This window comes from Phoenix dactylifera, chromosome 9 (genome assembly GCF_009389715.1).
Source record: "Phoenix dactylifera cultivar Barhee BC4 chromosome 9, palm_55x_up_171113_PBpolish2nd_filt_p, whole genome shotgun sequence".
In the NCBI taxonomy this organism is placed as follows: Eukaryota; Viridiplantae; Streptophyta; class Magnoliopsida; order Arecales; family Arecaceae; genus Phoenix; species Phoenix dactylifera.
In genome coordinates, this window is record NC_052400.1 from 17,182,505 (window position 1) to 17,198,896 (window position 16,392).

Here is a 16,392-nt window from a genome sequence, read left to right on the forward strand (position 1 = left end):
TGTGGAGCAAGATGCCACTCATTCCTGGGTGCCAGGAGTACTTCAGGACCATATAAGCCATTCGAGCAAGTCAGGACCACAGCGTATGCATAAAAGCAGATCACATAAAGTATACATAAATTTCATTCTGAAATCTGTTTCAAATATGACAGCCTGTCATGGAGATTGAATGCCGCAAATGATTCACCAATTTTTTGGTACCCAAGGAAGAGCATTTTGGTTCCAGAGTTGGTTCCCATGCCTTTTTTGTAAGGGTTGGTTCTCATATTAGTTTACAAGCATTCAGCATATGCATTGCACATGATGTAGGACGCACACGAGGATATACTACCTGTCAATATGCTTCCACTGAGCTCATCCCTCTCTGAATAATGCTTAGAAGGAATTCTACAGAGAAGGAAGATGTTTAATCCCAGCTTCATATAGCATTTTTGCCTGGTGTTTTATGCTGCTCTTGCGGTAATCATACAGAATAAATGGAACAAAGAAAATGTTGAGGTTTGTGGTACATTTAACTACAAACAGCTATACGATAGCTTTGGGTAGATGCAGGTTTATAAGTCTTCTAAGCAAAGAAAAGTGATATTTACAATTTTTAACCGACAATTTGATCTTCTGATCAATGACTTCTTGTAATACTTTATAATAACTACAAGCAGTGATGCTTCCTCAAGTTTCTCTCTGAGATTTCCTTTCTTCCAATAGCAAGCGAAAGATTTGCTTGCTCTTACTATTACCAACAAAATAAGACCATAATCTACGTGAAAGGGCTAGATGACAGGAATAAGGAAAGAAAGGTATCAGAGAAACTGAGCCGAATGGGAAAGTAAATAACATGGTTCAATGGAAGAACATAAAATTAAACATTATATATTTGGATGAGGCCCTTCATCAAAGACCCGGTTAGCTGTCTTGTAATTGGAAAAATGCAGGACCAACTTGAACTTGAAACACATAAAAATATCCCTAAAAACCAGAATAAGACAAATCAAGAGCGACGACAGCAACAGGCATATAAGTATTACTATAATAACATCAACACAATATAGATATTTACTTTTGGCATAACGGACAACAACCAGCTACCGGCATCCCTTCATAAGATAAGAAGATGGGCTTGAGAAGTTTACTGAAGTTCCCATATTGCCTACTTTCTTATTTTCTGTTTTCCTGACAGGTGTTGCACATGCACTGAAATCAAGAACTCGCGCCTCCATCTGGGAAACATTCAAAATGTTAGTAGAATAAAGTTAAATCATGAAAAAATATACAGAGGTTTACTTCTTGTTAAAAACTAAAAATAGCATGCCTAAGTGTTGCTTGTTAAAAGAAAAAAGAAAATAAAAAAAAAGATATTGATAAGGAGGAAAGAAAAAGCTTCTAGACAAAATGTATGAAGGAGACACAAATGTTCAGAAGTTACATTTCTATCACATATCATAAACATGCTAATAAGGTCAATAATGTCAAAACAAATATTATCTATAGTTATATGTGATACAAAAATCATAGATTTCCTTTTTTTCAAAGCCATTTTAATAATCTCCTTCCCTAAACTTTGGTATAGGTTAGATGCTTTGAATTCTAGATCCCCCCCTAACAATTTGACCATCTTCAGATAAACATGTTAGCCTTTCAAGTCATCACAAGGACATTACAAATATTATGAGCAAATTGCACTAGCAGATCTTTTAGTTGCTCCAGGTTAGAAGTAGATGATGCTAAGTTCTGAATTGTCCTCACACAACATTCGTGTTCAGGTGGCTAGATCTGTTGTCTATGTTGTCCCTTCATGTTAAGTATCACGTCCACCTAATATAGGAGGACAGTCTTGGTGGGGACGTCAATGAAGATGGCAGATCCATCAATGGCATTGAAAATGTGGATCCAGAATAAGAAAATTGCACTGACAGATTAAAGTCATCAAGAGCCTAGCAGCAAGACAATGCTAAGTTCAGCATTGTCCTCATACAAAATTTGTATTTGAGGGGGCTAGATCTGCTGCCCATGTTGCATATGAAAGCTTTGAAGCACTTTTGTGCAGTATCACATCCACCCATGCCAGAGGAGGATGACCCAGCGGGAATGTCAATGCAGATGGCAGATCAATTACTGACATAAAAAATGTGGACTCAGAACTAAGCCGGTCTAGTGAGAACTATAGCAGGAGGGGAGAAACTTAAAACATCAAGAGCATACTACCATGACTTTTGGTGTCACAGGATGATCTCCCAGTTCTTTGTCTGACTGAATATTTTCTTTCTGGAAATCTTCCTTGCCCGAGTGTCTTTTGTCAAAAGCCACTCCAGGGCTTCCACTTGCCAATACCTCCTGTGCCTCGGCCACAGCAGAAGCAGTGTGCTCACTTAACTGTCTCATCAGTCCAATGGCATCATAGGTTCTGTCTCCCGGGCTCACGAAGTACCCTATGTCCTGGAAAGATCAGAGACCAGAGCTACTAAAAGTGAGTAAAAGAACTTCAAGGTTCATAAGATATCGAAAACAAATGACAAAAATCAATCATGAAATGAAAGCTAAAATGTCTCTAGTTTAAACTCCATAAAACGAATCAATGAACTGAAATGAAATGAATGTAATGAAAACAAGGGAGCCCTACACTTTATCTTTTCTTGAATTCGAGGTAATTTGAGCCAACTTTTCATATTGTATCATTAAAATTTCAGGCATCATTTGTATCTTGCAAAGGTCATCCAAAGCAATTGGTCTTATTAAGGGTCTGTTTGGGTAATCCAACAGGATCTAGGCTGAATTTTTGCTGGATTCATAGATTGGGAAGCCCATATGAGCATGGCCCATATCAACCCAACTCCCCCACCAGACAAAATCCTGTAGGAAGAAAAAGAAAACCTCCATGGGTCATCTTTTTTTCCTGCAGACCAACAGGCCCACAAGCTAGGATTTAGGCTGGCACTTCAGCGGGCCTTTAGAAGATGCCGGGTTGGGTGGGCTAACAGGCCTGATTCTTGCAAGATATTCCTGCAAGAATATCCAAATAGCCCCTAATAAAGTTTATCCAAATAAGGATATTGGTGAACTTTTTAGGCCCATATATGACTCAGATAGTCACCAGTAATACTTCAGGTACCTCAAATGTTATATCTGTATCGATTCTATGTCCTGGAAGAAGTGAATTCATAAACCAAGGAGATTTCCATGCTGAAGGAGATTCTATCCCTCTTTTGATGCCCGGTGTGTCAGCAAAACTGTTAAAACAAAAAAAGGAAACCAGATTAAAGATGGCAAAGAGTGCAGGCACACCCACTATACCATATTAGTTAAACAAAATATGCCACTGTCTCTTAAATTATTTACTAAATTCTCGCATATCTAGCTGACTAAAAGTTGCAGAACCCAATATGAAAGCATAATTATGATATCTACGATTCAATAAAATTCATTATGCAAAAAACTTCCACCCATCCAGTTATTTGCTTCCACAGGCATTAGTATCTCGAAGTAAAACTCTAAAAATAACATAGAACAAAGTTCCAGTCATAATAGTGATATACAGTCAAATGCAGAGCTATTTGCAAAGAAAGTAATTGGGCAGAAACAAATTAAAGAAATAAATATGTGCTAAAGAATGCAAGCATCTAATCCACAAATGATATGTTGGAAGGAATTGGTCATCCAAAGAGATTACTCTCACTGTGAACAAAGAAGACTTGGTGGAGACAAAAATAAACCAACTATTCCATTTCATCTAAATAGCATGTCTTTCTTGCACCCTATAAATTAGTAGAATCTGATTCTCCTACTGTTTCATGATGCTTATTTAAAGAACAGAAAGAGGTCTATTAAAAGCAAGTCAGTAATTTCAGTTAGTATATAGTGTATCATCCTGGAGAACAATAGAACTTGACAAAACATTTTTTTTATACTTACCATTATGTACAAATTTGGTTCACACATACATATAATTCCATGCATTTTGTTTCCTCAGACAGTTGCTATTATACAAAATACTATAAAGAAGATCTGTGACAAACATAGACACCATGTAGCTATAACTAAAGCATAATTGAATGTAATACTTCCTAAGCAGGAAAAAAAGCATTGTTTAACTCACACATGGAACAATATACTGACAGGAGGATTATTTTTCTTATTGGTCCAAATATAATTATAACAGATTATGTATTGCTGTCCAGTTGAACTAGAGCATATTGGAAAACTGTTGCTCAGATGCCCACACATACCACAACTTGGCATACCTTTTTAACTGTTGAGAATGCAATCGAAATTGATTAGGATCTAGAAACACAACAAACTGCATATAGCGAAAAAAACATCGAACATTTCACTAATAGCAGACTGCAGCATGCAAAGTAACGATACAGTTCTCAAAAATCTTCAACTGTACAGAAAGGGAAAAAAAGGGTCAACCGCTAAAATTGGCATTAATCATGGGTTGCCTTAGTTGATCTTACATGTTTAAGTTTTCAAGGTCCATGTCAATCGATGAACCATGCTTTTCAACTGAAACCGCTGATGGATGCACTGACAGGGCACGTTGTGCTGATGTAATTGGAACCTGTCGCTGTTCCAGCTTACTTCCACCAACTCTAGGAGACAGGGGGGCAGAAAGATCAGATAAAGATTCAGATCGAGCATCTGAGTGACCCTTGTTTGATGTAATCTCAAAACTTGTGAAAGTTTGGTCTTCCAAAGACCTAGCAGCAGTTCTCATATGTCCATTTACAGGATGCCCATCTTGATCAGTTGAAAACAACAGCATGTCATTGGTATTATGTTCAACAAGAACTCCAGCAGGCGGCTGCATTAATAGGTAGAGCAGCAACATAAGATCTACTTACAAAACACTCACAATCATATCAAAAATCCCTCCAGAACAACTCCGTTATCTACTAAAAGTCATTTAGGAACAATGCTCATCAGTAATCAAGGTCAATGCTTTTGCTCAAGCTGAAGCATTCTGTCCACAGAACAAGTTGGACACATTTGGCAAACCATAATCACTAAACATACTTCATTTTCAGTTGTTAATCCATATCCGTAACACTAGGGCAGCAGCCATATACTACATATTTGGTCTATCTCAAATAATTCATTCAATACATTCTTAGTAAACTATCCATCCTCATTCTTCAAATTTCAACAATCATAAAATGTGAAATTTGAGAAGAAGACATTGGATTTAAGGTAATATATGAAAACCAAAACTAGACACCTAGTTAAGAATGTGAACGCCTACTCCAAACCAATTCAGCAAGCCAATTTACCCAGTTTACACATATAACATGGGAAAAGATCACCATCACTAACATCATTAACACGTTCTAAGTTACACAAGTGACTTCTCAACAAAATGCAGTAACTTTTCTAGCAGTAAACAGAGCATTACAGCCACTTGGAATTGGAAACAGACCCAGTTCTTTTCTAGCAAAAGGTAATGTGCATCCTTACAGAGATACACCAAGGGATCATAAAAGGATAAATGAGCATATGTACAGATGATGTGATTCGAAGCTCACAAAGCACACAAGATACAGCACATGATTTTAGCTATGCGAGCTTCACACAGCTTGGTCTAGGCACTTTTATCGGCCCAGCTAAGCTAGCCCATGAAAAACCTACCAAAAAGTCAGCTAATTGAATTTTACAAAACAAAAGTGGCTTTGCTCAGCTCGATTGATTTTGCACCAAGTAATCTCAAAGGCCACATAAACTATGGATATTTATAATTCCAGAAATATTAATTAAATAGTCATTATAACATTATATAATAGTTATTATATGCACGATGAACTCATTTTGCATTATATAACATAAAAACAAGCCAAAACTTAGCTGAGTTACTCAAGCTTGGCTTATTTTCCTTATGCGATGCAAGGAAACCGAGGTTGGGAAATCTTTTGCTAGTTATATGCTTCATGTAATGATATCATTGTGCATTAACATGAAGATGCATCATATGTATATACTGTGGAGAAGAGAAAATACTAGTTAGGAAATACTTACTTCATTTTCTGTAACATGAGCATCAAGTTTAGTTGGGGCACATATGGCAGTTGCACATTGTTCCTTCTTAGCTTGAAAAATACTGGTATTGGTTTCTTTGCTTGAAATCCTGGCTTTGGCTTCCATAGAAGCACCTTCATCCTTTTGATAACTATGAGTTGGGTCCAAATTTTCTTTCTGCTCCAAACAAATCTCATGTTTCTTTTTCTGATGATCTGAAGGATAAAGAGCATCGACCTCACTAGAACAGGAAGAAATTCTGGGAGCAACACCTTCATCGTTCATGGTATCAATTAAGGAATTATTAGTTCTGCTTATAGAAGGTGTTGACAATAACACATGATCCGTGTCTATCCCAGATTTCTTGTCAATTCTCCGTTCCTGCAAAGGTGACAACAGTTCACGTTGTCGTTTCTTCATAATGGAAGGGGTGCATATGAAGCTTCTGGCAGCATTTTTGAGTAAAGCATCAGGACTGTCATCATGAGAAGGTGAATCCCATAGGCTGCATGGTGTAGAAGACATCATCAGCTGCCGAATTCCAAGAGGACTGTATGCTTGCTGAAGATCACCAGAGGATATAAGGTCGCAACTGACAAATGGAATTTCCAAACTTGGAAAACGAGGAGGTTCATAAAATAGAGCTCCAGCATCCTGATGTTCTTCGGTCTGTACTGCTGGATTTTCATCTGATGATGTAATGTTGTCAGTGGCATTTGGAGGCTCAGAATCCATCATTTCCATATAGGTTTGCTCCAGAGTTTCATTTTCTTTGTCCTGGTCTTCAGGCACACAAATCTTAGACCTAGCACCACCATACATGCATGTAATAAGTTCTGAATCTTGAGTTCCAACAGAAATGTTTCTGGTCACAGCATCATCACTTCTATAAACTGGTTTTCCATTATCTGGACATATATAAGATGGAGGAACTACAGTCATCAAACTCTGACAATATGAGTTCCCCAGCATATCTGATGAATTGGCTGGATATTGAGGCTGTGAGCATGAAATAAAATTCCTATAAGCCAAAGAACTGTAAAAATCAGGTTGGGAACTTACAGATCCCAAGTAGTAATCCATATTTATAATGTTTGGCGCAGTAATAGGATCTGCCATGCTAATATCTTGATGCATTTCTGCCCCAAAAATATTTCCACTACAGCAAGCAGCTTCAGCCATCAAAATTTTATCCTGGTTCTCAGATTCTAAACCACTGTTTGTGATACAAGTAGGCATTTTCAGTCCTCCAGAATCTGGAAACAAAGCAGATTTGTTTTGATGATTTTCAACACAGTGTGTATGGTATTCTGATGTCCTTTTTAACTCTGGTAATCTCTGGGTTGCCTCCAGCAAAGAGTTGGGCAATTCTTGTGAGACCATTTGGTTAGCAAATCTTTCTGATACTTCAATCTCATGTAAATTTTGACAGGGAGCAGTTACAGAAACCATAGGTTCACATTCTATTTCAGGAACAATGCACTCAATTTCCTCCATGGAAGTGTAATATTCTTTGGAGCACATTGACAACTGAGAATCTTGTATATCTTTCTTCTTGGCAGCCTCCACAAGTTTTATATCATCATGAACTGAAATTGCCAATTCATAATCAGATTGATAGCAACTGACCAAGGCTGATGATGACCCTTTGCTACATTCTGATGAATCTTCAACCTCTTGTCTGTCTTTAACGCCACTATCTTCGCTGCTTTGTCGATTCACTACAGATGAAGAGATGCACTGGGCAGGATTTTCTGCATGAGGCAGGCCTTGGAACTGGGCTAGCAGACCTGATGCCAGATATGAGTCCAATTTCTTTTTTACAGAGCTGTTCCAATGATTCTTTATAGCATTGTCTGTCCTGATGATGCATAGCACAATGGTTTTCAATATTCACCAACAAAAGCAATTTGAATAAAAAGAAAAAAATGTTGAGTTCAGTGAGCAAAGAAAAGTTGAGTGGCACCAATATATAGTCACAGGAATAATAAATTAAATAAGATAAAAAACAGAAAACAATATGTGTTTATGTGCAATGGTATCATAATGCATATCTGACACCAATACAAAAAAAAAAAAATCAAATTCTTAAGAAGATATGAACAAAATTGAAGATATTGAACAAATGTGGATATGAAGCACATTTATGATGCACCCCACTGCAATAGAAAGCATGCATGCGCAGACAAAAGAATGCACATATGGTTCTCTGCAAGGCTGCAAAAACAAAAATATACACACGTACATAAACATCAATTTATTGCAGAACATATTTTACGAGGCAAGAAATAAAGATATATAAATGTCTAATTCCAATATAGCAAATTGGCAGGAAAGCCCTGAAAAGAGTGCTTGCAAGGAATTTTTACAATTTCTAACATAAAAAAGGGGGTGTCCAATGCACAAGGCTCCTGCCATTATAGGTCCGGAAAGGGTCAGATGTATGCAACCTTATCCTCGCATACTGAGAGGTTGTTTGCGTATTTTGAACCTATGACATCCAAGTCACAATGAAGCACCCTTACCATTGCGCTAAGGATTGCCCTCTTTTACAAATTCTAACATTTGAAAATTGGGTTCATTACCTTCAGTGGACAGCTAAAGTTTCAGATACACACCTGCCTGGTAAAAATTTTGTCAACTCTGCCCACTTATTTCCATAAACTTGATGAGCATGAATCAGTGCTATCTCCTCTTCTTGAGTCCATGCCTGCTTGTTAATAGCAGGGTTAAGATGATTGTGCCACCTAAAATGTAATACTTTCACAATCAGTAGATTCATTGACAGTGAAATGACAAATCAAAATCAAAAGGACTGAAGGTTCAGAGACTGGGAAAAAATGGTTTTAAGTTCAAAATCTAATGAAGCTATGATTCTGCAGTTTCCAAATATTAGTGCAGTATAAACCAAAAAAAGAAGTTTCAGTTACCAACTAGTAGTCCAAACAATCACTTCATGGTAAATTCAACAACTATTACAAAATGAGCTTGATTCAAAGTAAATTACATTAGTATCAGGGTAAAGAAGCTACTAAATGCATATTCAATATGTAGAAGTCGATCAGTTTAGAAGCTTGTATTCCATTTAAAGCATTCAAATCTTTACAAACCTAAGATAAGCTACTGAACACAAATTTAGCATGTAAAAATAGTTAAATCATGCAACATTAACTTACAAGCTTTACTGGATTAACAATTCACTTCAAGTATCATAGTATCATTTCAAAAATTGCACATAAAATCTTTGAGTGACTTCAAAGATGAATCTTCAAGGATCTGGGCATACTGTAGTTGATCAAAACAAAAGGTCGAATCCATGCAAAACAAAATCTTTAATTGCCTCTGCCTGTGCCTAAACCATCACCAAAAACCAGTAACTCTGTTAGTCGGCAGACACCAATAAAGTGACAGGTCCCTATCCATTTCTTGGGAATTTGAAGATTCTCCAAACTACCACCCCTGGTGCACACAGAAAAGCATCACAGTAAGAACTTTTACCATATACCTTTTTTGAGAATCAGAAGTTGAAGCCTGGCTGAATACCAGATCAAGGGTAGAAATGAATTGGGTGTCTTGTATCAAAACAAGAGACTTCACCAATCAGTCAGTAGGCATCCTCTATTTTATTTATTTATTCTCTTTTGTGTACTGATAACGATGCACTAAGAGGTTCAAATTTCATCAAAAATTTGAGAAGCTCTAGAGAGGTCAGCAAACATGTCATTTCTTGGGCCCTCTGAGAAACTCCTTGAAGGCTCTCTTCTAGTCCTGTCTAATGGTTGTAACATCAGGACAATTAGGAGTTATTTTGCTACTTTTGCGAACAACGATGAATAGTAATCTGAAGAGATTTTTGTTTGGTATCCTCCAAACTATTGATAATTTTATGTTCTGGTGCTGTTTAAAAGGTCATCTACACTCTCTCCCTCTATCTCTGGGGTCCATCAGGGTCATCAAGGTTTTTGGAGCCTTGCTATGCTTGATGTCAGTTAAAGGATCAGCACCCTGATTTTTCACTGAGAGCAGGTCAAATTTGTGCTGGATCTACCTCTCTTAGCTCCAATAGGCCTACTCATGGTCCAGTAAACCCTCAGACTCTTCCTCCTTTCTGCTAAGTCACAATCTGCACCTCATTTTGTGAACATTAGCATTCAATGTCTCCAGTTTGCCCCACTTTTGTTAAATTTGCTCAGTGATACCCATTTTAAGAGAATTTGCCCAAATCCATTATCTTGCTAATTTACTAGTCATATCATGAGCCTATACTGGCCCAAACCATCCAGTGCTTCCCATATTTGATGTTTTACTCTTTATTAACTAGGCTTATTGTTTTATTGGATCCTACTCATCTCATAGAATTAATGACCATTCTGCTGGTCTTAGGGTCTAAATCATCTTTGTTACTCTGCAGCATTACTGCAAATGGGTCAGTCCTGTACTCGTAGCTAACCCATGGCTTGATAACCTACTAGAACCACACAATACTTACTATTGGATATGTTCACCTTCTGGGTTTTTGCTCATCTAAGAGTTCATCAAACCTTTAATCGACTTCGCCAAATCCAAACACCCCTTGACACAACCATGCATTTTCATAGTTCACGATTCTTGACTTCCAGTCATTGTCATTTACCCTCAACTGACATCATCTTGACCATCTTCTATCTTCTTTTCATGTGAATTAACGTTCATCACATACTAGACACCATGTCTAAATTACCTCTGGTTCCTCCTCTCTAGGTGAGTACTGGGATCCTTTGTCATTCAGACATGTCTTTGTTCCAACTATCAAGCTTAAAATCTTCCTTGGCTGGGAACCTACCTCCACAAAGGGTCCAAGAATGCTTTTTGTCCCAATTTCCTCATATGTGGTGAACATGTGGATCATTTGCCTTTCATACTTGTCCTCCATTCTACTAATCAAGCTTAAAATCTTAGCTTGGATGGACACCTAACTTCATCACATGGTTCGTTTATGTGCTTCTAACTTAATTAGTGGAACAGCAGGTCTTTGCCGTTAGCAGTAGATTGCATATCGAACTTTCCCTTTCAATTGAGTGTTTGCCGGCCCAGCTAAAATCAGCTGACTTTTATACATACCTACACCTATGGAATGGCAATCATTAAACCACTATCATCTTAAGATGCTCACAAAAAGACCTAACTCCTTAAAGCATCGTAGCATCCATTAATGGAAAAAATTGCCCTCAACATTTGGAGCTACTTCATTGAACCCATAGCTAAGCCACATCTTCTGTCGATTCTACTTGCTGCTACCAAAAGAAACAAAGGGTCGATACCTACGGTTTGAATCCAAAGGGGCATTGTTGGCTCTGTACATGATCCAAGCTCAATAAAGGACCAAGGACCTAACTCCATTACCTGATTGGATATGGTCTCAAATTAGGATAAGATGGGTAATTGGAGAATAGGGAGGATATGCAAGGAAATATGTTGGAAGTTGGGAAAGGAATCTGGGACAAGGGAAGGAGTGAGACAATGGCAATAAAAGGGAACAGTGTAAAGGTGGGAAGATGGGAAAGGGCATGGGTTTACAGAAAATCTGTACAGAGGCAGGTGGGATCATGGTCTAGGTAGGTGCCTAGGTAGCCTAGAGTACCATGGCATCAAGTGGCAAGGAGTGGAGTTAGGGTTAGTGAATGCAGTTCCTACTAGTGGTGCCATTACTCGATAGGGCCATCGAGTGGTTCCTGTTGCGAGTTTAATGTTGCATGTGGCATCACCATGTAGGAGTGAATGGGTAAGGGAGAGGAATGGGAATGGGAGTGAATGGGCTTAGTCAGGAAGAAGGTACAACGGATGGAGAAAGAAAGGGAGATAGGACAGGCAGAACTCAGTATATAAGATCATGTTATCAGGACTAAAGTTTGGACTTGCATGTATGTAAAAGAAATTGAACGTCTTTGGATCTGTTCGGTGGGATCTGAATCCAAACAAAGGCAATAAATTAAGCACAATTTCCTTGATTCAAACCCAATATGGACTGGATCTGTATTTGTATAGGGTTTGAAAGATTTTGGCCTACATTGCCGCTCCTTACTGTTATACTACAACCTTTGCATGCCTCTTCTAATTTCAAGTACTATTGCCATGTGCACTATTCTACATTATTTAGCAAATTCTTTGTGGAGATCCCTCTTAAGGTTAAGGGCAATGTTAAATATAGATAGTCACTCCATTGTGTTCGTCTGCAAAGTTATCCAAGTTGTCTTCTTTACTAGTTATATGGTTATGTGAATGTATGCACATATATTCTACAAATATAAAACAGCTTTATATCATGTGTTTATGCTAGGCTGGTACCATAATATTTTAAAAACTCAACACTTGCTCAAATCTTAATAGTGATCAATTTTAGTCAAATTTGGCACCAAATTTTTTATTAAAAATTGAATGTAACTAAAACTAATCATTGGATTTTTAGAGATGTAATAGAGAAAGAAATTACAAAATCACCAAGTGGAAATGATAAAAGACCGATATGAATTCATGTGATCCTAACTGGCATACCTTTCCCGGCATTGTTTTCCGATGCGTCCAGGTAATGCTTGAGCAATGGTGGACCACTTCTTTGGTCCATATTTGTTTACCATTTCAATGATTTTCTCATCTTCCTGTTAAAGGAAAAAAGCAATACACTACTTCACTTAAGGACAGGTCAATCCAATGTTTTCTGAGGAACAGTTCAACCAAATTTGGAAAAAAAATAAAGCAGAGTAAATAATGGATAAGTTACATAATTATATCACATACGTCTAGAACATGTTACCTCTTTTGACCATGGTCCTTTCACAAGCTCAGGATTTAAAACCTTCTGCCACCTGTGCAAGCACTGAACATCGGTCCGGTCTGGGAAACATTCGGCTGCAAAGCATAAAGACAAAACAGTAACAAAGCATGCATATAAAGTTCAATATATGAGAAGAAATAAGAAATATTTTGACATATATGCAAGATATAACCTCTAATTGCTTAAAGTAAACTGACTATAAGAACATCTGCTGAGGTAAAATAGAAAGCTTAAGTTTTCCAAGCAGAATAGAGTGAACTACTAAAATCTGGCAAACAGAATAAATAGACTCAAGAAGGAACACAGAATTTCATAATTTCCCACAAATACAATATATATATATATATATATATATATATATATATATGTATGTATGTATGTATGTATGTATGTATGTATGTATGTATGTATGTATGTATGTATGTATATATCAAGACATTGAGAGAACAAGCATATGTTCTCAGAATGTATGTGTTTCTCTCTTATTCCAAAATTAAGAGAGCGAGAGAAAACAAAAGAACATGATAAAAGGTTCATTCATTTGCTGACAACAACATTACCGGGAGCTAAATATGCCTACAACACTGCGTACATGTTTTCAGAGTAAGTTCAAAGATAATGCACTTAGGCATCCAAAATTATAGCTAATAGTTTGCAATTAAAAGAATTAAATATAATTTCCATTTATAGCCAAAAATGGAGGTAACCTTCCCTGTAAGACTTGCAAACCAAATTGTAATCAACTTGGTAGTACAGGCCAAGAAGAGAAAAGGCAAATATACCAGATCCATAGATAAAAATATGGAAAACAGCAGACTTTCAGAAGGAAAATTAGTTGTTCTGCACCATTATATACTGTACATGTTTTTTTAATCATGATATTGATGGAAGCCATGAGTAGGAAGAAAAGTGCACTGAAAATTTTCAAAACGTAGCAGAAGGTCCAATTATCAATGGATTCAGTATCAACTTTGACTCCAATTCCCAAAGTTTCCTAGGAAAAGACTCATATTGGAAAGTCAAATAAATGCGATCCTCGTATAACTGTCAATAAGCCCACAGATAGATGTACCATGAATGGTATTGAGCATGCCAGAGCTCAGGAAGATAGAATAGCATGTTTAAATGATTTTTTCAAAAAAATATATATAAACTTAATTAATATAAAATTCAACATAAAAAAAGAATAAGCCATCTTGACCACTTTCATAATCTAGCATTAGGGTATAAGTTATGTCAATTTTTCATAATGAATACCTATCTTTTTCCAATTTTTTCCTCTAAACTTCTGGACAGCTCTTCGCAGTATTGCATCCTGCATGTATAATCAAAATAATACATCACATTAACTATATAAACCCAGAAAAACACGAGTTTTGAAAGCAATAGAAGAGCAAAATAGCCTGTCATAGATGAGAGTAATATATATATATATAAAATATGCACATTAATATGCTCAACAGAATTCAAAAAACCACTCCCAATAGACTCATGCTTGCAGATAATGTGTTAAAATAAGGTTGAAACAGGAAAGCATTGGGCATGACGAAGGAGCAAGTTACTTGGTAGATAGGAGATAAAAAAGACTCTGCCACTGTAGGGTCTAGAGAGAGTCAGATGTACGCAGCCTTACCCTCACATGCAAAGAGGTTGTACTCAGTAGACAGGAGACAAAGTAAAAAAAATATCATTGCTCCAGCGTTGTTTGCTATGTAACATAGTGGGCAATTACATTTTGTAGGACTACAATCTGCAAATAATTTGTTGAGTAAGATCACATTTTCCTGAAAATAAAGAAAAATGTGTAATCCTTTTAGGGCTTGTGAAGTTTTGCATTGGACTTGGGCCTCAGCTGACTTTTGCTCCAATACTAGAACTTGGACCCCAGTTATCAAACTCGCTCATTGATGATATCATTGGTGGGATTTTGAAAATCATAATCCCATGTTGGGATAATTAAATCATTTGGCCAATTTAGAGGAGAATTCAAAATAAATAGATGATCATTAAACAAGAAAACTACTGTTAGACAATTTAGAGTTGATCCAAAAAAAACAAAAGGATCAATTGTTCAAAATAATAAAACATAAGATTTGCATTAACATGAAAATATCTTAGCATGTGACATAAAATTTGAAGGAAAACAAGTAGAATAATCATAAAACATTTCCATGGAGCTAGATCATAGAAAGCCGGATATATGCTTGTGATGGTACAGAAGTATCAGGTCTCTGTAACCTCAACATTTACAATCTACATAATGCAGAAGTGTAGCAAAACACTTCTATGATCACAATTCCTTCCATCATTTATACAACTGTTTAGCTTTCATCCAAACACAATGAGTAATAGGGCCAAGTCTATAAACATGTAAAATTACCTCTTCGGGCGTCCACTGCCCTCTGGTTGAGCGACGCGTTGGACCAGTAGTCCTCCTGCAAAACAATCCAACCGATATATTAGCTGAATCCTCCTCTGTAATAGCCATCAATCATTTTCCATCATCCTAATAAAACTACATTGCTGATGGACTGATTAATTGGGATATACCAGACCTCAAACCTCGACCACCAGAGTGTGGAACCCGAGACAGAGTTTCCAGATGTAGAAAGGAAGATAACCCAGGTCTCAACATCATTAACTTTGAGGACTTACCCATGGAAGGACCGCTGTCTTTGAATCTCATCACCACGCCCACCCTGAACAGCACTAGAAGTAGATGTAGAAGCAGATGTAGAAGCAGATGCAGAAGTTTCACCTTGCTTAAAGCCCTTTCCCTCTTCGCTTGCCATCGTCCCTTAACTGAGAAGTGAAGACAGAAGCCCCAATCCCCAGTTGGTCGCAAAACTCCAGAGAGAAAGATCTCCAAACCATGATCAGGAACACAAGAAGGCGATGATATATTCCTCTAACAAAAGAAAGACTGCAGACTGGAAAAAGAAATGGAAAAATATGATCCTTAATCTACCTAAGATCCAGCATATCCCAGCAGATTCACAACAAGAACACCCATTTGATGGGCGATGAACAATAAAACTCACGAATTCAATACCAATCAAAATGAAGGTCAATCACCGATAAAGAATTTAACTTGGCAAGATAGATATAAAGTAAAATTTCAAATTGGCAAGATAGGCTAAGAAAATCCAATCGATAAAGGACCCAAGCTGCCAAATTTCCTATACCTATCTAAATTTGCCCCACCAAATACACCCAACCATCAAAAAAGACAACTTCTTGAATCAAAATCTTCTCCAAAACCCAGAAAGGAACAACTGAAAGAAACCTAACCATCAATGCATCAAGAATTCAATATTCAGCGGAACAACCGATCGAGATCTCCAGCAACTCGCCTCAGAGTAAAGCCCTAATTGACGATGGCACTCAAGAAACCAAATCCAAAACAGACGAAAAAAAATTCAAGAACCCACCGTCTCGATGAGGGCAGAGAGCGAAGACGCAAAGGATAGATGGCGCATTTGAGATCTCCGCAAGCTGTGCTTCGAATCGAGAGAGAGATAGAGAAACGGTCCGAAGACTGAAGAGGAGAGGATTTTATTCTTCTTCTCTCTCTTTAT

The 16,392-nt window shown here is 37.2% G+C and overlaps 1 protein-coding gene across 3 annotated transcripts; it reads right to left on the reverse strand.

Annotated features, from left to right (window-relative positions):
• Positions 1–821: 821 nt before the first annotated feature.
• Positions 822–16,392, reverse strand: LOC103714531 (transcription factor MYB3R-1-like). 3 transcript variants are annotated; one of them, XM_008801925.4, is made up of 13 exons: positions 16,246–16,392; positions 15,470–15,744; positions 15,195–15,249; positions 14,072–14,129; positions 12,794–12,888; positions 12,535–12,638; positions 8,622–8,750; positions 6,004–7,864; positions 4,452–4,798; positions 3,107–3,224; positions 2,203–2,433; positions 1,058–1,217; positions 822–966 (listed from the first exon to the last, which is right to left on the reverse strand). In XM_008801925.4, the coding sequence occupies exons 2-12, from the start codon at positions 15,604–15,606 to the stop codon at positions 1,083–1,085; spliced, it is 3,270 nt and encodes a 1,089-aa protein (XP_008800147.2). In that variant the 5' UTR covers positions 15,607–15,744; positions 16,246–16,392; the 3' UTR covers positions 822–966; positions 1,058–1,082. The 3 variants fall into 3 exon arrangements, with proteins under 3 accessions (XP_008800147.2, XP_008800072.2, XP_038986184.1); XM_008801850.4 differs by having other exon boundaries at positions 837–1,217; XM_039130256.1 differs by having other exon boundaries at positions 837–1,217; positions 15,470–15,616; positions 16,246–16,383.

Excerpts from the sequence above, each read along its gene's own strand:
- LOC103714531 (XM_008801925.4), bottom strand. The coding sequence starts at position 15,606 with ATGGCAAGCGAAGAGGGAAAGGGCTTTAAGCAAGGTGAAACTTCTGCA. Across the intron at positions 14,130-15,194 it reads GGCAGTGGACGCCCGAAGAG|GATGCAATACTGCGAAGAGC; the intron begins GTAATTTTACAT and ends TTATACATGCAG. Across the intron at positions 3,225-4,451 it reads GACCTTGAAAACTTAAACAT|TTTTGCTGACACACCGGGCA; the intron begins GTAAGATCAACT and ends TTGTTTTAACAG.